The sequence below is a fragment of the Molothrus aeneus genome, chromosome 20 (assembly GCF_037042795.1).
Source record: "Molothrus aeneus isolate 106 chromosome 20, BPBGC_Maene_1.0, whole genome shotgun sequence".
NCBI classification, from domain to species: domain Eukaryota; kingdom Metazoa; phylum Chordata; class Aves; order Passeriformes; family Icteridae; genus Molothrus; species Molothrus aeneus.
The window spans coordinates 1,077,158-1,100,794 of NC_089665.1; the positions used below are offsets into that span (position 1 = coordinate 1,077,158).

The 23,637-nt window shown below is 50.1% G+C and overlaps 1 protein-coding gene across 2 annotated transcripts in view; it reads left to right on the forward strand.

Moving 5' to 3' along the window:
- Nucleotides 1–7,030, forward strand: part of CALN1 (calneuron 1) — a 144,013-nt gene extending 136,983 nt beyond the window's left edge. For both annotated transcript variants that reach the window (XM_066563277.1, XM_066563278.1), the window contains exon 6: nt 332–7,030. In XM_066563277.1, coding sequence (XP_066419374.1) covers nt 332–459 — 128 coding nt within the window. In that variant the 3' untranslated portion in view covers nt 460–7,030. The remainder of the gene's footprint in view (nt 1–331) is intronic.
- The last annotated feature ends 16,607 nt before the right edge of the window (nt 7,031–23,637 follow it).

A 23,637-nucleotide genomic window follows, 5' to 3' on the forward strand; every position in this document is an offset into this window, starting at 1 on the left:
TGTTTGGGCTATTTTTGAGATTTCTAGGGCTAAAGCGATGCCTAGGGCTGTTACAACTAGGGCGGTTATTTTAATAATGGAGAGTGGTATGGTTGTTGGTGTATATAACAAAATTGTTGGAGTAAAATAACAAAAATAACCTTTTGTTATTTTGCCTTTTATTAAAACTTTTCTGTTTCCAACACTACCACAGAAGCCATCCTGCTAATTTGATGCCTTTTAAGGTAGCTATCTTAAGTGTGATATAAATCTCCAAAAGCTTCTGAGACCTAGCTCAAAAAGAGCATATATCAAAGCCCTGCCCTGTGTGACGCCGCTCTTGTCCCCGCAGTGCACGCCCAGAAGCAGAACCGCCAGACGTGCGTGCGCAAGAGCCTCATCTGCGCCTTCGCCATGGCCTTCATCATCAGCGTGATGCTGATCGCGGCCAACCAGATCCTGCGCAGCGGCATGGAGTAGCTGGCACGGCTCGGCTCGGCTCGGAGTGGTCCTGGCACGGGATGGCCGCCATGCATGCGCACCCGGGAGAGCTCCCGCCCCGATCCCACGGCACCGACACGCGGGCACAGCCGGCGCCTGCGGCGGGAGCCGGAGCCAGCAGCGTGTCCTGTGAACCAACCACATCCTTTTGGCAGGGACATCAAAGGGCTGTTCTAATGCTTTAAAGGTTTTGTTTCCTAATGCAATAATCCCACATCCAGGAGTCCCGAATTATTGCTTCGAAACAGCAATGGCAGCGCGGAGGACGCTTGGATCCGGCGCTCTGCAGGTGGGAGGAGGCTCAGCCTCATGACTGGCCCTGACCCAGGGCCCAGTGACTGTCCCACGCAGCTCCCGCCAGGCCCACATTCCCAGGAAGTTGATCGTAGCATTGCCACAAGCAAGTCCTGTTCCTTTTGTTCCACGTGTTCCAGCTTCACTTTCCTTTTCCCTTATGACCATGCCATGGAGTTTACGGCATTAGAGGGGAGCTAGAGCATCCTTGTACAGTATTTTCTGAGGAAAAAAGGGGAGATTTGCCAGCACCATACAAAATGTCTATTTTTTCTTCATCAACTCCACTCTTGACATGAGACTGTGGGGTAGTAGGAGTCTGTTGGCCATTTTTTTCTGACTGTGAATCAGGGCTTGAGGAGCACCCCTTTTTCCCACCTGGGCATTGCTGAACTTGTGCAAAGTCTTCCAAGGGACTCTGCCACCACCAGCGCCAGCTAAACCTCCCTCTCCTCGGGCCTCTCTGCATATTCAACATTTCCTCTCCAGCAGTTTTACTCTTCTTCTTTATTGGTCTTCAAGAATTTTTTCCCAGGTGAAAATCCTGAGGGAAGCTCTTCCTGAGCTTTCCTCCCCTTTCCTTGCCTGCACAATTTTGATTTATTCCGTTTCATGTGGCCTGGTTATGATCTGCAGTGAAACCTCCATGGCAGACATCCTCCTGTGGGGGGAGGTTTTATTTTCCTCCACATGGTAAAGTGTTGATTTGACCAGCCAACTTCTCCATTCCCTCCCAGGATCCATCCCACCACCCCCATCCCATGGCAGGCTCCGACAGGGGCCATTGGAAAAGCTGAGCTCAGCAGGAGAAGAAGGAACCCAACCTGAGCCCACCCCGTGTGCTTGGAGTGTGTCAGACTTCCAGGTCTGGGGAGCCTTGGCTGGTTTTCCTGGAGTACATTTTAGGGAGCAGCAAGGAGAAGATGGAATGGTGCAGAGCAGGGACACCACACAGGAAGTGCAAGGAGCCAGTTGGACTTGGAAAGGTGTTTTTCCTTTGAAACTTGACACAAATCCGTGCATTTCCCTTTGGATGAACTGTGCCCTTGGGTGCCACACCAGGACAGAGGTGATCTCCTGCCCTCCTGGGAGATCCCGGCTGGTGATCATGGAGTGCTCCAAGGGAGTTCCATGGAGGCACTCGGGTGCTGGAGTGGGGTGGCTGTGCTGGGAGAGCTCCAGGCACACCCAGGAGCCCAGAGATGTTGCTCCTGGAGCGGAGGTGACTGTTCCCTGTGCCACAGGAGGGGCAGGATGGCTCCCCCAGGGGCTGCACAGCCCCAGCCTCCTTCATCCCACCCTGCAGCCACTGACTTACACTGGATCTATCCCCAACTCTCATTCCAGCTCTTCCTTTTCTACCACTCTGAGCAACATTTACCTGTATTTTTAGCAGCCTAATTTAAAAATCTGCTGTTCCTTGTCCTGTCTCCCACAACTCCTTTAAACTCAAGTCACTTTTAAATGTCTCAGTGTCCCACCTTCACCTTTTCCTGCCATTTTCCTGCTGTCCCCTTCATCCCAAAGACAACACCTTTTCCACAGCAGCAGAGTTGTTTTCTTCTGCCTTTCCCAAACACATAATTCCTGCATTTCTGTTCTGCTGTGACCAATAGAGGTGAACTGCAGAATATTCCATTAAAAAAAAAGATTCTGTCTCCCAGAAGACAGAGAGATTTACATTTGCTACAGGGCAGCAGCAGAATATCTGTGGGATATTCTGGTGTGGGATTCTCAGTACTGGGGAGCCCAGACACATTTTCTGTGCTGGGCATTGCAGATAACGAACTTGGAGATCATTTTGAAGAAACTCATCTCCACTTTTAGGTCTCAGGGGTCTGTGGAAAGGTGGCAGCTGTGAGAAAAAAGTCTAAATGTTCCTTGCCACCAAGGAATACTCATTTTGTCCCTGGGATTTTGCTGGAGTGAGCATGGGCAGAGGGAGGTGGAGGGGAGGGATGGGGGAGCACAGGGCGGAGCAATGCCTCCACTGAGCCCAAACCCACAACCCCAAACCAGGCATTTCCCCACATTTCCTCACCCATGTGCCACAAACCCCAGCAGACTCCAGGCCCAGCAGCACCTCATGGACAATGATTGTCTGCATTCCTTGAAGCTTTCTGGAAGGCTCTAGAATTGCCTCCTGCATGCCCCATAAACCCTTGTAAATAGAGCCATTCTCCAGCCCAACCCTTCCCCTCCCAGCTCCATTTGTAAAGCCAAACCTATAATGAATATATTGGTAAAAGCCATAGCCTGGTGTCAGTAGAGTTCATTGCACAACTCCCCACTGATTTTACTGGGTACAGGATTTTTGGGGCTTTGGGGTGTGATTTTTCTGTAGGGAACCTCTCTTTTTCATTATGAATCAGGGTCATGTCTTGCCAGAGGTCTCCTTTCCCTTCCTAGAGCAGCCTTCCTCCATCCCCAGGCATTGTGAAGAGATCCCTTCTTTAATCAGTGGCTCCTGGCAATGCAGGATGGATCAGGCCAAGCTATTCCATCCTTTCCTTCCCCACAACCTTCCCATCCAGCAGCACTGAATGTCTCCTACCTCCCTCCCTGGCTCCATTTATGTAACATCCATTTATCTCTTTTTTTTTTTTTTTTTCCTTCTACACAAGAGGGGAAAAATAGGGCTTTTTGCTGCTTTTACAGACAGGAGGTAAAAATAGAGCAGTAAAATTCTGATTGGAACCTGATGGCAAAAGCTGAGGGGGGAGAAAGCAGAAGAATCAAAGACATAAAAATAAAAACCCCACATCCCATACTTTAAGGAAAAAAAACCTTATTTAAGTGCTAATTAACATACTTTAAAAAATACCCAGACTGCAGCAGAGCTGTCAGAAAAAGCTCTAAACTTCTGCTCTTGCCAGTTCCAGGAGGATTGAAGTGTCTTTTCAGCCCTGCAGTTCTGGAGGAACAGGAGATTGCCATGGCAACCCTGGCTGTTCGTGACATGGGTGCCACCGTGGCAGAGCACACATGATCCAGACTTCCAGGGATGGGCAAACAGCTCCCAGCAGTGGGACAGGGGCTTTTCGTGGATTAGGAAATTATTAGGAATTCGTGAGCAACTCTGTTGGCTTGGCCACAAAGACCTGTGTGCAATTAAGGGGATTGATGTGCAGGGAAGGCTTCAAAAGGGACGAGATGATTTCAGCCCGAGAGAGGCTTTGCTTGAATTCAGGAGGGAGTGAAATCCACTCAGTCTGAGCACTGCCTGTCCTGGGCTTGCTGAGGACTCTTTGGGAAGGTTGTCCATGTGGGGATCAAGCTCTGGTGGGAAGGATTTGGGTTCCTGCTCCTGCACCCCTGATCACCACTGACCTTGGCTTCAACCTCTGGCTTCAGCAGTGATCCTGATCCGTGCTCCTGGAGAAGCCAGCAGAAAGAACAGCAGCCTCACCAATGCTGAAATAATTTGGAGGGAAGTGAATTCCAGCAAAATCTGCTGAAGGAACACTGCTCACCTGTCTGAGCCAAAGACATTCCTTCAGGGCAGCCATGAGGGAACCACAGCTGGGGAGTTCCAGGCAGGACAGGTGCAGTGGCTTTGTCCTGTGCATGGCCAGGAATTGGATTTGAGGTCCTTGTGAGTCCCTTCCAACTCAGGATATTCCATGATGGTGGTGCTGGTGGCCCTGGAGAGCCAGATCCTGCTCCCAGCCAGTGACACCTGGGAGGTGCCACCTCTGGTGCCACCCACGAGAGCCTGGCCCCTCCATGAGTGCACCACTGAGGAGGAATTTCTGATCAGAAGCAATGTCAACATAATTGAAAGATTTAAATTAGGAAGGCTTGGCTTTGTTAGGGCTCTGGTCCTCATGCTGTGGGAGGTGACAGGGAATTAGAGAGAGTTCACAAACTAATTCTCCTTCCTGCTTGATGGGCACCCCCATTTCCCCCAGTCACTGTCAGCACCTGGGACAGTGATCACAGACCCCAGGTCCAGGGTGAGCAGGAGGGTGGGAGGGAGGAGCACCCCCAGCTCCTGTCCCTGCTCCCCGGTGAGCCAAGCTGAATTTCTGGGTGTAATCCAGTTCATTTGAGAGATTCCATCCCAGTTATCCAGAGGTTTCACCTGTTGGACACGTGCAGTGGCAGGGCTGATGTTGGTTGCTTTAATTCCAGCAATTTGGGTACCCCTCTTTATAAGCTGAGCCGAGTAAAGAAGGGCTTTAAATCCAGAACTAGGGTAGGAAGCAAGCAAAGCAAGCCAAACTAGAAAATATTCCCAAAGCTGCCACTCTGGGTGGCTGAAATCTGTTCGGATGAGCCGAGCACCCCCTGGTCCTTTCCTCCATTGAAGTTTAGGAATATTTTGTCCCAAAACCGACTCTGCATCCTCCTGACTGTTGGAGAAGAGCCAAACATCTCCTGGGCCACCCCTGGCACTGGGAGGGGCTCCAGGTGACTGGGAGGGCTCCATTGTCAGTGAGGGCCCCAGGACAAAGGGGGACTCAGCTTTTCCCATGGAAAACTCAGCCCCTGCACGTGCTGGGAGCTGCCAGGGCTGTCACCACCCCGAGGTGACAGGAGCACAGCCCCCATCAGCCCTGCATCAGCGAGGGGAGAAGCAGTGGGAGGAATGACATTAAAATCTCTAAGAATGAAGTCCCTTATTTTACCCACCCCTGTAATCCATGATTTAGTTCCTGCTTTATGGATGAGCGTTTGAAAGAAGAAAAACCAACCCTTCTAAAAATGAGAATCTGATGAAGTGTCTTTTTTTCTTGGCTCTGAATCATGCTTCCATTCCACTGATGAAGATGTACAGAACTTGCTGGGTTTCAATCTATTATTTTACCCTCCTGTGCTCTGACAGTGCAATTACATTTCCCTGGCATCACTTAAAACCTGTTCCTTTCCCAGAAATTTAATGCAGAAAAAGGCAAGTTTCACCACATTTTCATATCTTTATGTTGTTGGCTGCTATCAGGATGGGCTCTGTATTTCTCCAGTTCAAGAAGGACATTTTAGGCAGCTCTAGGAAGTGACGAAGCTTCACCAAGAGCAAGGTGGGCAGAAAATCCAATCCAAGACCCTTTTAATTGGAAATGTGATCCACTTGCACCTTTCCAGTGGCAAAAGTCTGGAAAACTGCTGTAATTTGGCATCTTCACTATGAAATAATTGCTGCCCCAGAAGAGGGAGAAAGGAGAAAAAAGAAATCCTCTGGATCTAGAGCCCAGTACTTGACAATTTGATGATGAAAGTACCACAGGGGTTTTTTTATTTTCTGCCAAGACTGACCAAAATACTTTGTAGCCTTGAAAACCATTGCTAGATGAAATTGCCATTTTCCACCCAATTATTTTCCCAGCTGTTCCTGGCCTGTCTTTGACAGCATCTCAAACCAGCAGCTGGATTTGCCCTTCTTTAGGTGAGATCCATGTTCCAGCTTTCCTTTCCCAGCTGTGTCTCCATCAGCCAGCCAGGAGACCTTGGGAAGCTCTGAGGTGGCTCTGGTGCCACCAGCACTTGGGCACCTTCTGTCCCTGCTGGGGGCCATTCCAAAGGGTGCAGGTGATGCTGGTGACACCAGCCCCCAAATCCCTGCCTCTGTTCCCTCTCAGCAGCCCGAGGGTGGGCTCACCCTCCTGAGCATCCCCTCCAGAGCAGCCAAAGCCCTTCCAGCTGTTGTTCCTCAGATTTCTCTGAGCTGGGTGAGGAAGGGAGAGCAGGTTTCCTGTGGGCCCCAGGGTCAGTCAGAAATAACTCAAATGAGTTAACTGGAATAAGCCCAGGAGCCAGGCTGCTGCCATTTAATCCATAGCAGGATCTAAGGAATCAATTCCTTATTGGGAATCCTCCTGATTCATCTCTAGGAAGGTCTCCACTAATCCCTGTGTCTCCCTTTTGTCACCAGCTCATGTTTTCCAGCCCTTTACTGTTCATTTGTAAACTCACTGGGTTTTTTTGGCTCGTTAACAAAAGACATGGCTTTTTAATTAAAGAAAAAACTTCACAAAGTCAGCAGCATAATAGTAAAAAAAAAAATCCTAACAAAAAAACCTTTGTACAAAATACTGTAAATATTAATATAAATTAACTGGGCATGCAACTGAAATAAATCCTATGTTATTACAAGTTATCTGAGTGTATAAAGGAGTGTATAAAGGAAAACTGAATGCCATATGTATCAGCTGTTCCCTCTAACCAAACTCTACTGTAAATATATAATCTGTATAAAAATATTTTAATTTTACCATTATTTATGCAATAGAAATAAAGGTTTTTTTCTTTTGATGAAGTTTTTTTTTCCTCTTTTGAAGCACTGATATTTATTCATGCCCGAGCACAAGAGCAAAAGCAAGATTTGCATAAAATATTAGGACAGAGACCCTTTATTCCTTCTGAGAGATACATGAACATTTGGGGGGGTTATTTTGCTTTGAAAATAGATTTACATATTTAAAAGCCTGTTACTACAGAAGGAGCTCCTGGCTGGAGAAATGGCATCAGCAATTCCAGATGCACAGGAGGCCAAAGGGAGGGATTGAACTTCTCCTCTGGAAAGCAAAGCCACAACCGGTCAGATCTCAGAGAGAAAGGTCAGCATTTGCTTTAAAAGCCCTTTGTTATCCCTCCCAGAGAGCCAGAGGCTGATCCCTGAGCTTGGGAGGGCTTGGGGCACTGTTACTGCTGGGAGGAGGATGTTGAGCACAGCTTTAATCCTGACTCTGGTACTGCCAAGGCCTGAGGGCTGCTCCGGGAGGATTAACTGCACTCAGGTGTCCTGGAGAGCCCTTTGTCCCTTAAAAAAATCCAGAACTCCTCATTTCCCTGGAGCCCCTCCTGCACAGGAGCCAGCCCAGGCTGTCCTGCTGGAGAAGGTGACAGGTTAATGGCTGTCACCACCATTCCTGGCACTGGTGCCTGAATTCAGGTTGAAAAGGGAATGGTTGTGTTGGCAAATCAGCTTCCCCCAGGTGGGGCCAAGCCACAGTGGCAGGACAAGGCTGGGCTGGGGAAGGTGTCCCTGCCCATGGAATGAGATGGGCTTTGAGGTCCTGTCAGCCCAAACCATTCTGGGATCCTGTGACAAGTGGGGTCTGAGCAATTCCATGCAATCCCTGCAGTCCAGGCAGGGATTGCCACTGGACAGCAAGCAGTGCAGTAAATCCATGTTTACCAAATTTAAAGTAGGAAAAAAGGCACTGCACACTCTCATTGACCTCTCATGTCAGTGGAGAGTGTTCCAATGAATGGCCCAGGAATGTGCCTGGATTTATTATAGGAATGAATCAAATGTAGTCCAGGAATTCCTGTATATTCACCACAGGAAGGATGAGCAATTGAAGGAATTCCCAGCTGGAAGGAGGAACCTGCAGCCCACTCTGAGAGCTGATCTCCTGCAGGTCAGTGTGTTCAGTGCCTTCAGTAAAAGTCAGGCTTGTGCCTTGAGTTTCAGCCACCAGAGCTGCCCAGAAATTGAAATTTGCTGCTCCTACAGATCCTCTGCCCACCAGCCCTTGGAGAGGTGAGCACAGCTCAGTGTGACACCACCAGGAAATCACCCCTGGCTGCAGGAGAAAAGCAGCTTTAACAGGGAAAAAACACAACTGGCCTGAGAGCAAACAGCTTTATCTCTCCAGAAGCATCCCACGAGCACAACCATTGTCCCACCTCCACCAAAGGCTGTTTATCTCCCTTGCCATTTTAATATTCTCCATTAATGGAGACTTGAATGGTTAATTTAATGCTCTCCGTTAATGGAGACTTGAAGTGTTAATTTAATTCTCTCTATTAATGGAGAAATGCTGTGAAAACACCACCCAAAAGCCCCATCCTTCGGCCGTGCCCCATCAGGGTTTTTGGGGGCTGCTGCTGCTGTGGCACCAGCACTGGCACTGGGCAGGAGCGATGGTGCAGGTCTAATCCAGCTCCCAGGGAGGCAGTGGAAACATTCCCAGACTTTGTGGGATTTGGATTAGCTCATCACACAGCACAGCACTTCACACCCTGGATCCTTGCTTTGTTTAAATGGAGCCTGGCCAAGGCCTGGAATTGAATCACTGAAATACAAATCCTGAAGAAAATAAATGAACCTTTCCTCACCCTGAGTGAAATTCAGGCCCAGCCCCTCTGGCCATGGCTGGGCTCCCCAGGCTCAAACCTGCAGCAGTGCCTTGGTTTGACCCCACACTTTCCCCAGGCAGGTCCAGGCTGACCCAGAGACCCCCCAGCCCTGGGCTGAACCCAAAAGGGCAGGGATTGGGATTCTGCCCCTGTGCCCAGGTGAGACCCCACCTGCAGAGCTGCCCCAGGCCTGGGCCAGCACAGGCAGGAGCTGGAGCTGCTGGAGGAGCCCAGAGGAGGCTCCAGGATGAGCAGAGGGATGGAGCAGCTCTGCTGGGAGGAAAGGCTGGCACAGCTGGGAATGCTCACCTGGACTGGAGAAGCTTTGGGGTCACCTCAGTGTGGCCTTGCAGGGCCTGAAGGGAACTTACAGGAAAGATGGAGAGAGACTTCAGACAGAGGCATGGAGGGACAGGACAAGGGGGAATGGGATCAAAGCGACAGAGAATGGGTTTAGGTTGGATATTGGGAATTAGGAATTGTTCCCTGTGAGGGTGGGCAGGCCCTGGCACAGGGTGCCCAGAGCAGCTGGGGCTGCCCCTGCATCCCTGGCAGTGCCCAAGGCCAGGCTGGACAGGGCTGGGAGCAGCCTGGGACAGTGGGAGGTGTCTCTGCCATGGCAGGGGTGGGATGGGATTTAAGGTCCCTTCCACCCAAGCCATTCTGGGACTCTGTGGCCCTGCAGGCTGCCTTTGTTGCTATGATCTCACCCACTCCATTCTCGCTCTTTCCTCATTAACATCTCTAGGAAGTATTTGCTAATGCAAATCCAGAGGCAGTAATTTATTTGGGCCAAGCCAGTTAATCCTGGCAAGGCTCTCCCTTGTAAGTATAGACCAATATCATCTTGTTTTAATTGCTTCTTTCAGTGTTCCTCAACAAATCAAAAACATTTTAATTAAAAAATTCACCAAGAGTATCTTCCTGATCTTTTCCCATTTGTTCTTCTTCCTACCAAAATTATCAGGACAATTGTGAAGTTCTAAAGAAAGTAATTACAGCAGATGTTGATCTCTGCTGTAGCACCAGGCTTGCTGAATGCTACACATCAGTCCCCTGACTTCTACTTTTTTGCAGCTTTGTGAAGCAGAAATTTCCATCCTTGGTACTCCCTCAGAAACGAGGCTGTCTGTGTAGGAGCTGGGATGATTTCATTTCACTTTCAGCCAGCTGTTAAGGCACAGGGAAATTTGGAGGGGAGAAGGGGGAAGAAAAGAGGAGATAGAATTAAGGAACTGCCAGGGATACAGGGATTTGGGCACAGAACAGTGAGGGATGGCTGACAGATGTTTTATTTTACTCTAATACCATTCCTGGGCAGAAAGGCCCTGCTCCACCATCACCTCCCCAAAAGGGAAGATGATAAATCCACTGGAAGTGGCAGTATCAGGCTGAGGATGTCAAATGCCACGCCTGGCACACTGCAATAAATCTCTTTTAACCCTAATTACTGCCTAAATTCCCCCTTGCCCATGCTGACCTGCTTTGGAATAAGCTGTCAGAAATAACTGCCCACGCAATGACAGACAGCTGAGATGATCACAGGGGTGTCACTGCAGACAGGAATTAAATGCAAGTGTCAGCACATGGCCCACAACCTGTAGCAGGATGCTGGTGGTCTAGGAAAGCCAATTTCAGCATCCTCAGACTGCTCAGGGCCACAGAAGGAGCAGCTTTTAATTGAAGGAGCAGTGTCCTCCACTCATAGGGCAAGAAAAATATCATCCCTTTGTTGGAGGCAAAATGCCTCTAGGTCTGAGCTAAAATTATAAACACAAAGGGACAAAACTCTGGGAGCTAAAGTTGTGCAAAAGCTCCAGCTCTTTCTCTATAAATTTTCACAAAAAAATTCAGGTCTCTGCCTCCAGCCCATCAGTTCTCAGCCTCTGTTGTGCTGAACTCATGGAGCTGGACCTGCCAGGGAGGTGTCTCTGCACTGCAGACTTTGGGTACAACCCCAGCAGGTGCAGGAATGGGCCCCATTTGGTTGGGTTTGAGACACCAAAGATTGTAGAATCCCAGAGTGGTCTGAATTGGAAAGGACCTTAAAGCCATCCAGTGCCACCCCTGCCATGGCAGGGACACCTCCCACTGTCCCAGGCTGCTCCCAATGTCCAGCCTGGCCTTGGGCACTGCCAGGGATCCAGGGGCAGCCCCAGCTGCTCTGGGCACCTGTGCCAGGGCCTGCCCACCCTCCCAGGGAACAATTCCTCATTCCCAATATCCCATCCAGCCCTGCCCTCTGGCAGTGGGAGCCATTCCCTGTGTCTGCCATCACAGCTGGGACAGCAGCAGCTGACCCTGATCTCTGCAGCACTGAACTTCACACACACAGATTGCAGGGCAAGAGCACAAACACTGCAAATACAGCACTGGGGGTGCTGCAAACACCCAGCACTGGGGTGCTGCAAATACAGCACTGGGGTGCTGCAAACACAGCACTGGGGTGCTGCAAACACCCAGCACTGGGGGTGCTGCAAATACAGCACTGGGGTGCTGCAAACACAGCACTGGGGTGCTGCAAACACCCAGCACTGGGGTGCTGCAAATACAGCACTGGGGTGCTGCAAACACAGCACTGGGGTGCTGCAAACACCCAGCACTGGGGTGCTGCAAATACAGCACTGGGGTGCTGCAAACCCCCAGCACTGGGGTGCTGCAAACACAGCACTGGGGGTGCTGCAAACACAGCACTGGGGGTGCTGCAAATACAGCACTGGGGGTGCTGCAAACACAGCACTGGGGTGCTGCAAACACCCAACACTGGGGGTGCTGCAAATACAGCACTGGGGTGCTGCAAACACCCAGCACTGGGCTCTCTCTGCAGTTGGGGTCACCCCCCTGTACTGAGGGCTGATCTGGACAAGGCTCCACTGATGTCTCCACTCCTGGCACTGCTCCAGGGGCAGAGCAGAGATGCCAGAGGCATCTCAGCCCCAAGGAGAACACATTGCCACTGAGCCACCTCCAGATCCAGCAAGTTGCAGCTCACAGAGCATTTCACAGCAAAGCACCAGAACCTCCTTGAAGTGAAAGCTGTCACCTGGAGGGGCTGAGAGCCCCCAGCCTGGTACGAGCAGTGCTGGTGGAAGAAGGGTAATCACTGCATGTGAGGCAGGAAAACTCTCAAGTGATTGCTGTTTGCAGAGGCTGATTAAATAGAAATTAAACTCATCTGCATGTTCAGTGAGGAATGTGAATGGAATAGCAAGAGCATCCTTCCCATTGGCCTTTGGGGAGCTCATCCCTGGCCTGGCATGTCTCACACATGGAGCTGTGGAGCTTCCAGGCCAGCATCAGCAGCTTTGGCATCTGCAGATTGTTGACATTAAACTTCCAGAGAGGTGGTTTCAGATACAGAATGAACAATGAGTTCATCAGCCTCAGGTTGCTCTCAGGGCAGGACACAGTTCCCTGTTTGCCACATTGCAGTTCTTGCTGCTCATCTCCACTGCATTCAGCTTCCACAAGCACTTCTCCAGCTTGGGATGGACCAGACCAGACCAGACCAGACCAGTGTCACAGACATGTTTTATGGAAAATCCTTTCCTTAAGATTTTTCCTCCTGAGAAGCTGAGAGGCCTCAGGAACAAAATGTAACCAATGGTTATCTGCTGCTGTGGAATGCAACAGGTGCATCTGGGATTGGGCTCATGTGGTTGTTTCTAATTAATGGCCAATCACAGCCCAGCTGTCTGGACTGTCTCTGTCAGTCACAAGCCTTTGTTATCATTCTTTTTCTATTCTTAGCCAGCCTTCTGATGAAATCCTTTCTTCTATTGTTTTAGTATAGTTTTAGTATAATATATATCATAAGATAATAAATCAAGCCTTCTGAAACATGGAGTCAACATTCTTGTCTCTTCCCTCATCCTAAGATCCCTGCAAACACCACCACAGACCAGACCAGACCAGACCAGTTCAGTTTATTTCAGCTGAAATGACCTGCAATGATTATGATCAGTCCAGCTCTGACCACTTCAGGGCTGACCAAAAGTTAAAGCAGGTTTTCAAGGGCAATTTCCAAACTCTTCCTAAACATTGACTGGCTTGGGGCATTGGCCATGTCTCTAAGAAGATGAGGTGATCAGCCTGTCCCAGTGACTGAGCACCCTTTTGGTACAGAAATGCTTCCTCAGGTTCCTGGCAATGCCCTGAGGCCTCCACAAGCCCTTGCCATGAAGTTTTCAGACAGACCACAGTGATGAATTCTCCAAGCACCCTGGCTCTCATTAAGAAGAGATTTCTTCATCTTCTTCCCCCCTGTATGAGGGGATGGAGCCTCATTTCTAAATCTGAATTATCATCCAGAGCCCCCTGGGCTGGCACCATGTTCCTGCCACCGTCTGGGAGCAGCAGGGAGCTCCCTGGTGCAGGAGGGATGGGGCCAGCTCAGAGCACCCTGCACGTGGGAGGTGTCTGGAACACCTGTGGGCTTCTCCTGCCTCGCTCAGCATGGCTCTGGTGATCTGGGCTGAGACCCAGCCTTGCTCTGGGGAGGGAATACTGGTTTCCTGAATTCAGTGGTCAGGAATGGCAATCACCCATTGCCATTGGTAATTCATTATCAGGATGCCAGGATACAGCAGTATCACAGACCCCAGGACACAGCATTTTTTCTCACCATTTCTCAGGGAGCCTTTTTGAGCACAAGCAGAAGCCTGGAGGGGCTGTGAACAGACGGATCCAGGAAGATGCGTGAAGAACCCAGTGACCAAAGCCCTGGGATCTGAGGGAGAGGGGATGCTGCTTCCTGCCACATTGTGTGAGCTCCCACTGTGCTGGTGCCAATTTTAGTGTCTTCTCTCACTTTGAACTGGAGAGAACCTAAAAGCCTGAAAAATACTCAAAATGAGGATTGCTTCTTATGGTGAGAGAAATCTCCAAGTATCAGGAACAGGCTCCAGTTCTGGACCTGTCAACGCAGACCTGCCAAAATTAAATCTATTTGAAAGTGCATAACCTGTACTGTAATCCTGAAGATCTATGACATTCTGCTTGGAATAATTATTATTTCTTATACTCCATTTCAGAGAGAATTTTTAAAATCAATTAACTCCTGTCCTATTCACGTGGAGAGTGATCACAGCGTTCACTCCCTCTTGGAGAAATTAACCTTGCAAGTATTTTAAAATTATTGTCCCCTATAAGGAGGAAAACCAAGCATCAGTTCAGAGGGTAGAAGGGAAGAAATGAGAGGGACAAAACTGGGATAAAACTGAAAAAACTTTGATGAAATGGATTTGCTTGTGCTGGTCTCAGTAATAGACTCTAGAGAAAGATGTGATACATCAGGGATGCTACAAAGTATTGGCATTTCTTGGGAAAGCAGTTTCAGTGTTGCCATGATAAACTGCTTAAACCATTCAGGATATGTCAGGCATGAAGCTGGAGTTCAGTTCATAATTGCAATTATTGCAGCATTTTCAAACGAATCAGAGTCAATGTCCATGAATAAAGACTCCTTTATGGAGGAGCTGGAGAAGATAAAACCATTTCAGGTGATCAGGGAATGGGAAGGAACCTGCAGTTAAACATCATGTCCTTTAACAGCCTTGCTGTGCTACAGCACCTCTGAGAAGAGCAGCAGCAAAGGCAAAAGGCAAAGATGAGGCACCTCCCCCTGTCAGAACCAGGACCCCAAAAAAGCCCCTCAGGGATCAGCACCTGGGGATTCTCTCCTAAGAGAGAGAGAATTCCTCCTGGTTGCCATCCAGGTGATTTCTCCAGAGAATCTGGTGCCCAGCAGGAGCTCACATGTGGGATGGCACTGGGAGGATGTGGGGCTTGCTGAGCCCCCGAGGTCATTGTCCACTCCTGCAGGGTGACACTGGGCTGGGGGTGCTGTGACAGGGAACCTCTGAGCATCCAAAGGGACAGGGCTGAAAGGGCCAGGAGCACATGTCCTGTTCTCCTGTGACCACAGACAAAGGGGTCAGGGTTTGGGAAGGGCAGGGGAACTCAGCAGGGGAATGTCTGGCTGTGCAGGTGGTGCTGAAGGTTTGGGATCTGAGGATCTACCCTGGAGCAGCTGGATCTGGATCTGGTGGGAGCTGATGGCATCCACGTGCCCTCAGACCATGGACAAACCCAGGGCATGTGTGGGACTCAGGAGGGACAGGGAAATCCCTGCCCAGCAGCTCCTGCTCTGAGAGGAGCCCCAGGGCCCCTTCTCAGTGGCCCTGTGGCACAGCAGCTGCTGGACACCATGATGGCTGCAGGGATGATTTTCCTCTGCTTCCCTCTGCATTCCCAGGCCATGCCAGGCATTCCAGAGGGGCTGTGGGAGCTCTGGCTGGGCAGGACCAAGCGAGGGCACCTCAGGTGTGTGTCCATGTGTCCACACACAGGAGATTCTGAGTGTTCTCTAGGGAATCAATGACAATTCCACTCATCCCAGCCCTGCCCAGGGCCTTGGCACTGCACACCTGGACATGCTGGGCACTCAGGGGACACTGATCTGCTGTCACTGGGAGTTTGGCACTGCACACCTGGACATGCTGGGCACTCAGGGGACACTGATCTGCTGTCACTGGGAGTTTTACACTGCACACCTGAACCTGCTGGGCACTCAGGGGACATTGCTCTGGTGTCACTGGGAGTTTGGCACCACACACCTGAACCTGCTGGGCACTCAGGGGACATTGCTCTGGTGTCACTGGGAGTTTGGTACCACACACCTGAACATGCTGAGCACTCAGGGGAAACTGATCTGCTGTCACTGGGAGTTGACAACTGGGAAACCATCACCCCCACCTGCCCATCACCTTGGGAAATGGCTCTTTGGGAAATGGCTCTCAAGGTCCTCTCACACAGTGTGTGTGATGTGCCCTGGCCCCTGTGCCATCCTGGGGACAGCAGTGGGGGCAGCTCCCAAGGGCCAGTGCCAGTGCTGAGTGCTGCGGCAGTGTGAAAAAATGTGTATTTTATGATTGGCTTTTTGCAAATATTCAAATGAATATTGTATGTGTTATGTTAGAAAGTTGTGCTGTATTAATTCTCTTAAGTAGTGTGTTAAATATAGTTTTAGGTTATAACATAATGTTAAGATAGAAACTATGCTATGTAAGATACTTTTCTTAAAGAAAGGACTTGCACCAGATAGCAGCCACAGGACACCTGAATCTTTCAGAGAAAGAGAATTCATTGCTCCATTAGCAGAAGAAATGAACTTCTTTCTGCCTGCTCAGCACTGAAGATGCAGTCAGGATTCAGAGGAATAAGTTGACACTGCCCAGACAAAATCCTGTGTTTGAATGGAACTTCTGCATCATGTGTGAGGTGTATGAATGTGCAACAGGCTGTTGCTTTTAAGGGTTAATCCCCTGTTAATGTGAGTCCTTTTTTGGGCTTATTTTGCCCAGAAAGAGGTACCCAGACATCTGTAACTCTTTGTTTTTATTGTCTCATATTGTCCTAATACAAATTGTCCTAATTTTTATTACTCTAATCATATTGCTATTTTTATAACCATTTTCTTATCATTAAACTTTTAAAATTTAAAAAAAACCAAGTGATTGGTGTTTTTCACAGGCAGGAACCCCATACCAGGGTGTGGCAGAAATCCCTTCACTGTGTTTGTTATTGCTGCACTTCCACCACTGCCACCCTTCAAAAGGAGCATTAACATTTAATTCTTTTTAATCTTAGCTTAGGAGACACTGACATCCTGATGCCCTCACAGTCATTGATAGAGACATCCTTCACACCCTGGCAGAGGGAGCTCAGTGCTGTTTATCCTCTTGCCCCTTTCACTGGGTTTGACCATGAGGATTCGTGATGGAATTGTTGAAGAACGCCCCTGGCTGAGCTGAGCTTCCAGCAGCAGGTAGAGCTAAACCCCAGCGTTAATAAAAATCAATGAAGCATCCTCACAAGGCAAACAGTTTCCCTTTACAGCTCACAGCCTCCTGATGCTGATAAAAGATGACAATCACCAGATGTGGCAACATCAGCTGAGGGCAGCTCCAAAAAGCTGCCAGTTCAACACATCCCTTTCCAGTTCCCACTAACTTATTTATACACTTACAGACATTTTTTAATGCTTTTGGGACACCTTATCTCACTGGCTACACAAATCCTCTTCTGTCTGCATCATGTCTAAGTGTGAAATAATGCATTATTAAAGTCACTGTGACCCCGGGGACAGAGGAGCCTTTCCAGCCACAGTGACCTCATTAATGAAAATCCTTTGTATCCAAAGGCTCCAGCTTTGCAAAGGTCTGGTTACATGGCAAAGAAATCCTGGGATAACAGCATCCTCCTGGCATTCCAAACATGGCCTGCTCCAAGACATGATCTCACCACAAGGTTTTAGTGCCTCTGGCTGAGACAGTGCTGCTCTGTATCCCAGGGAATCGCTCCTTCCCTGGCATGCTGAGGCAGGCTCAGGAGCAGGGCTGGCTGCTCCCACTCTGTCCTGATCCAAACCAGGAGCACTCTGCTGCCTTCCCGAGCCACTGCTCAGCAGGAGGAATCTGCCTGCCTGCTGCCTCTGGAAAAACAGATGAGGAATTGCTTTTCCAGTGGCATTTGCAGCAGGAATTAGGCTGCAGGAGAAGTGTCCAGCCACAAGCACCTCACAGGCCACCACAGCCCTGAGGTGTCCCCAGTGCCACTGAGGTGGGGAGGGCAAAGAACTGAGACAGTCCCTGATTTATTCCAACCACAGCACTAAACATCTTTCCTCCAGGATTTTATCCTAACTGTGGTTACCCTGGAGCAGTCACTGGTTTTTGACAGTAGCAGTGAGGCATGGGCAGTGCTAATCAGCAGTGTTAATCAGCAGTTTAATGAGTTGTTGGTCCAGACAGTGCCCTACACTCTGCTGATCCAGGATAACCCATCCACTCCTCCCCATCTGAAGGAAAAAAATGCTGGGAAAACTTCATAATGCTTCCCAGCCTCATGTGTGAACCTGTGAGTGTCTCAAGCACCAGGAGAAATGTCCCTGTTTAACAAACAGCTCAGTCCTCTCCACTCACCCTCATCCCTCTGGCAGAGCTGACATCCACTAGAAGATTCTGAGGTCCATTTTGGGGGGATTCCCATTTATCTTCCATTCTACCCAAGTACCTTTTTTCCCCAGAAATCTAATGCACAACTTGGTACACATCTGGCACAACCTTAGTGGCTATGTGCTTAGCCAAGTTCTTATTTCCACTAATTTTTCACTGAATCAGAGGCAGAGCTGCCCTAAACATAAATAAGGAATTCGTGGTCACTCTGAGTCCCACAAATTCCTGGTATCATTTCCCTTTGCAAGAGTAAATGAGTGTAAACAGCACAGTCTCAGTCTCTTCTGGAGCAGGAGAACATCATATTCCTCTTATTTGGTTTGGTTTTCCTATTACTCTCTGCATATAGAAGAGTTGTCTTAATTAATGTAAGCTTATTATGAAATTAGAGCACTGATATAATTAAAACATTGATTAAAAAGCCAATAAAACAAGCAGCTCAAGCTCTTTTGAAAGAGGAGCAGTATGAATCCTTCTTGATTAAATATTACAGCTCAGTCAATATTTAACCATTCCATTGTATTGACTTAATTTCTCCATCGAGCTGGGAATAAGCATCCCTTGGGACCTAATTATGGCAGGTTTGCTTCCCTTGTTGTTCTGAGTTTGTGGGTTTGTTTGGTTTATTTTGATATTTCTGAAACTTCTGACAGAGCAAATCTTCCATCCTGGGGAACCACACTCCATGGAGATAATTCATGGGTAATGAACAGTTCAGATAATTGTGTTTATCTTTGGAAATTAACTCCAATAAACCCATCCTATCCATGAGAACCAGTCCTGCCTCCTTCTGCTGGCTCCCAGAATGAGCTTGTTCATGGACTTGGCAGCCAGGTCAAACCAAAAACCCTGCTCCACATCTCCTGAAGGTCTCTCTGGGGTTTAGTGGAGACATTTCCTTCCCTCCTTTTCACATCCATCCACAGAAACATTGGAGCAACATCCAGAGCAACCTTCAGCTCCTCAGTTCATTCATCTCCATCCATTTCAGAACTGACTCCCTAAAATGACATTTCCTTCTTCGTTACCAGTCCAAAACTAAAATCCCACACGTGGGGCTGAGCTGTCCCAGAGCCCTGCCTCAAATCAGCCCCAGGAAAGGGGACAGTGCAGGGACAGCCCAGCCCCTGGAACTGGGATGGGGACAGGGCAGGGACAGCCCAGGCCCCTGGAACTGGGATGGGGACAGGGCAGGGACAGCCCAGGCCCTGGAGCTGGGATGGGGACAGGGCAGGGACAGTGCAGGGACAGTGCAGGGACAGCCCAGGCCCTGGAGCTGGGATGGGGACAGTGCAGGGACAGTGCAGGGACAGTGCAGGGACAGCCCAGGCCCTGGAGCTGGGATGGGGACAGGGCAGGGACTGCCCAGGCCCTGGAGCTGGGATGGGGACAGGGCAGGGACTGCCCAGGCCCTGGAGCTGCTGCAGGACACAGATCCCTTGGGCCACAGCTGGTTCCATCTGTCCTCTGCCACACTGAGGCCAGGGACACGCTGGGGACATGGATTAGAGGTGGCTTTGGCAGTGCTGGGTTCACAGCTGGGCTTGAGGGAGCCTGAGGTCTTTTCCAGCCTGACTGATTCCATGATTTTGTGAGGCACTGTCTCTGTGCTCCAGCACTTCCTGTGCTCTCCCCACCTGAAGCAACATCTGGGAACACCAGAAAGCCTGGAGAGGTCACATCCCCAGACTCTTCCTGAATCTGTGTGGGGTAAAAGAAACCTGTTCAGGCTGTCAGACATTCCTAAAGCTTCCCAGTGCTCTGGGCACCAAGGTGGATATTCTGGAAGAACAAAGGTTGCATTTCAGATCCTTGCAGCCTGTTTGCTCTGAAGAAGCAGCACGACTTCATTTGCCTTTTCCTCCTGTTATATTCCCCAGTTCTTTTTCCTTAGGGAAATAAACAGTTCTGAGGAAGCACAACAGATGAAAGAGCAGGAGGAGGTTTTCTAGCCCTTATTTTTTTAGCTCAGCATTTGTCTTGGATCTGTAATTGGGCCTTCAGGAATGTTTGATCTCTCCCAGGTGTGCAGGGCCAACACCTCCCAAAGCAAAGCTCACCTCACATACAAATATGTGCTTTTCCATTGGGGATATGTAGATCTCCTAGAAACAATTCAGGGGGAGTCTTTGCTATCTGTTAGGCCAGCTCAGAGCAGGGTTTTTACAGTGCCTGGTCTCAGATTAAACCAGGGTGAAGTGTGGGAATTGGTGGTTTGTCCTTCTTGGTCAGCTCAGTTCCTCCAGCTCTGAAAAAGCTGGGACACTTAGAGAATCATGGAATGCTTTGGATTGCAGGGACCTCAAAGCCCATCCAGAGCCACCCCTGCCATGGCAGGGACACCTCCCACTGTCCCAGGTGCTCCAAGCCCTGTCCAGCCTGGCCTTGGGCACTGCCAGAGATCCAGGGGCAGCCCCAGCTGCTCTGGGCACCCTGTGCCAGGGCCTGCCCACCCTCACAGGGAACAATTCCTGATTCCCAATATCCCATCCATCCCTGCCCTGTGGCAGTGGGAGCCATTCCCTGTGTCCTGTCCCTCCATCCCTTGTCCCCAGTCCCTCTCCAGCTCTCCTGGAGCCCCTTCAGGCCCTGGCAGGGGCTGTGAGCTCTCCCTGGAGCCTTCTCCTCTCCAGGTGAGCAGCCCCAGCTCTGCCAGCCTGGCTCCAGAGCAGAGGGGTTTGTTGGGCCACTCCCAGTGCCCCTGTCAGGAGTCACCACCTCTGGAGAAAACGCAGCCTCCCCTGGGAGGGCTGGGCTGAGTTTTACCTTCCCAGGCTCAGCACAGAGCAGACACACAATGAGCTCTGAGCTGGACTTAACTGAGAAAAGCCAAACCTCACCATTTTTTCTGCTCAGCAACAGAACAGGAATGTCACCACCACTTTCAGAGAAGATGCTGGAGCAGCTGAAAGTTTAAAAATGCAAATCAAAGCCCAAAAGAGCTCTGAGCTTGCAGCAGGCGTGCCACAGTGTGGCATTTGCAGCGTGGCAGCAAGAATGTGCTGGCACGTGTGTGTGAGGTGGGAAAAAAAGCGTGAAGCTAAGCATGACTTAAAGGGGAAAAAATGCCCAAAATCCAAAAAAGAGGAGTTTATTCAGGGATTATCAACGTGACTGCCTTCATCAAGTGATGGAGCAGCTGAAAGCACGGAAAGCAGGTTCTGAAAATGTGGAAAAAAAACCAGTTTATGACATCTAGTGGTAAGAGGAGATGCCCCCCTGTGTGGAGCTCTGGCTGTGCCAGTCAGGGCTGATTCCAGAGCAGGTTCACTGCACTCCCACTGCACTCCTGACAATAATCTGTGTGCAAAGTGTGAGCCTTTCTGGGCAGCTCTGTCAAAGGCAGGGCTTTACATGCAACGGCTGAGTGATTCCAATTCCAGGCTGGGCACGGAGAACAGCCCTTTGTGTGGGCTGATATCACACCAACAACAGCACAGAGCTCCCAGCTTTTATCACAGCCCTTGGAGCTGCTCTCTCAGAAAGGATCACTGCCTGCATCCTTTGCTGCTTTGGAAAATGGCCAAGGCACGGTGAGAAAGGAGCCCCAGGATGTCTGAAGTCAGCAGGATCACTGTAAAAAAGGATGGGGGCACCCCCAGAGGCTCTGGGATGTCCCAGAGCACACAATTCCTGCTGTAGCTGTGCTCTTCTCTGATTGCAGCATGAAGAGATGGCACCTTTGGGCAAAACCATCCTTTTTGTGCCCTTCATTCCCACCTTGTCCTCCAAAGAGCCAATTCCTGGCATTCCTTCTGGGCCCTGCAACCATAACAGGCTGTCAATGCAGGATGCAGGATAACCTCAGTTTATCAGTGCTGCCCTCCATGGAAATGCTGCCTCAGCCCTGCAGGAGCCCAGGGCTGGAAGAAATCCCATGGAGCTGGACAGGCCTTGTCCATAGGAAAAGGCTCTGCCCCAGAAGGGCCTCATCCCCTGCCAGATCCCCTCAGAAGGGGCTGGCACAGAACTGAGGAATGGTTTAGGGTGGAAGGGACCATAAGGATGATCCCATCCCACCCTGCCATGGCAGGGACACCTCCCACTGTCCCAGGTGCTCCAAGCCCTGTCCAGCCTGGCCTTGGGCACTGCCAGGGATGCAGGGGCAGCCCCAGCTGCTCTGGGCACCCTGTGCCAGGGCCTGCCCACCCTCACAGGGAACAATTCCTAATTCCCAATATCCCACCTATCCCACACTCTGTGAATGTGAAGCCATTCCCTGGGTCCTGTCCCTCCATCCCTGTCCCCAGTCCCTCTCCAGCTCTCCTGGAGCCCCTTTCAGCACTGAAAGGTCTCCCTGGGGACAGTGGGTGTTTTCCTTCAGGAATCCAGTCCAGATCTGGGCTCTTCAACAACCACCACCTAAATCCAGCTTGTCCCTGTCCCCTCCCTGTCACCCCTGCCTGCAGCCAGCACCTTTAGTGGCTGAGCTCTGCTTCCCACAGCTCTGCTCAGATCCCAGAGTCCAGCAGGGATTGGCAGAGATCTGTGGGCTCTGAAAGGGAAAACCCCTCACTCACAGGGCCCCAGGAGCCTCAGGAGCTGAAGGCAGGGTTTTCCTGCTAATGATGGCATCCATGCCCATGGAAGCACTGTGCCAGGGCTGCCAGCACCTTCTCCAGCCCAGGAGACCTGGGCTGAATTCCCAGCTGAAGCACCCAGCCCTGTCTGCTCTTGCTGTGGCAGACACTGAGAGAGCAGAGGGCAGGTGACTCCCTACCCTGGGCACCAGGGACCCACAAAGCCAAGGAAAAGCCTGGGGAAGGGGAAGAGAGAAGGAAAAGGGGGAGGGAAATGCTGCAGTGCACTCCTGGCCACCTCACAAAGCCTTGGTGAGGTTAAAATGCCACTGCTGGACCCAGCCCTCAGCACGAACCACAGCACCAGGCTGGGTCAATGAACTTATCAGACAATGGGGATTAACTGGGTGGGCTTCATCTTTAGTTAAGGGTACTTTATGGCTTTTTATTTGATTCTTATTGTCTTATGTCGCAGACATCTTTTTATGAAAATCCTTTCTTTAGGATTTTTTCTTCTTGAGAAGCTGAGAGGCCTCAAGAACAAATGTAAACATTGATTATCTGCTGCTGAATTTTCTGAATTTTCTGCCCCTTGCTGAGGTTACCCAGTGGCTGAAGGACTGCCTGAGACCCCTGCAAAGTTGTCTCCTGCAGAACCTCTGTCTGGGAAGGTCCAGGTTGAGCCATCAGACCCCAACCTGCTGTCACAAGTGGCTCAGAGGTGTCCAAGTGGATTAATGAGGATCAGGGCAGGACAATAGCAGTGTTTACATGGACTGAGCTCTGTCCCTCGAGGCCCTTGAAAGCAATTCTTTCAACTGCTGAAGTATTGATTAGAAAGGAATGATTGATTAGTCTGGAATGACTTCCACTGCTACAAACCCTCTCTAAAGAGTTCCAAACTCAAAGATCAGCACGAATCCCGAGTTTCTGCCTTAGACTCAGCCAATATCTTTGGGAGCCAGGGGAATGTGGAGATGCCAGGGGAGGGACAAGGTGACCCATCCACAGCCCTTGGCACACAGGGACTTTCTCAAATACCATTTACACCAGGGCAGGTTGGGGCTGGATGTGAGAAAAAATTTCTTCAGTGGTCTTCAGTTTCTAGAGGAAAGCAACAACTGCCCCCAGCACAAGAAAGGTGTGGAATGAGTTCTGGTGGAATGAATCCAGAGGAGGTCACGGAGATGCTCCAGGAACTGGAGCCCCTCTGGAGCCAGGCTGGGAGAGCTGGGGCTCTT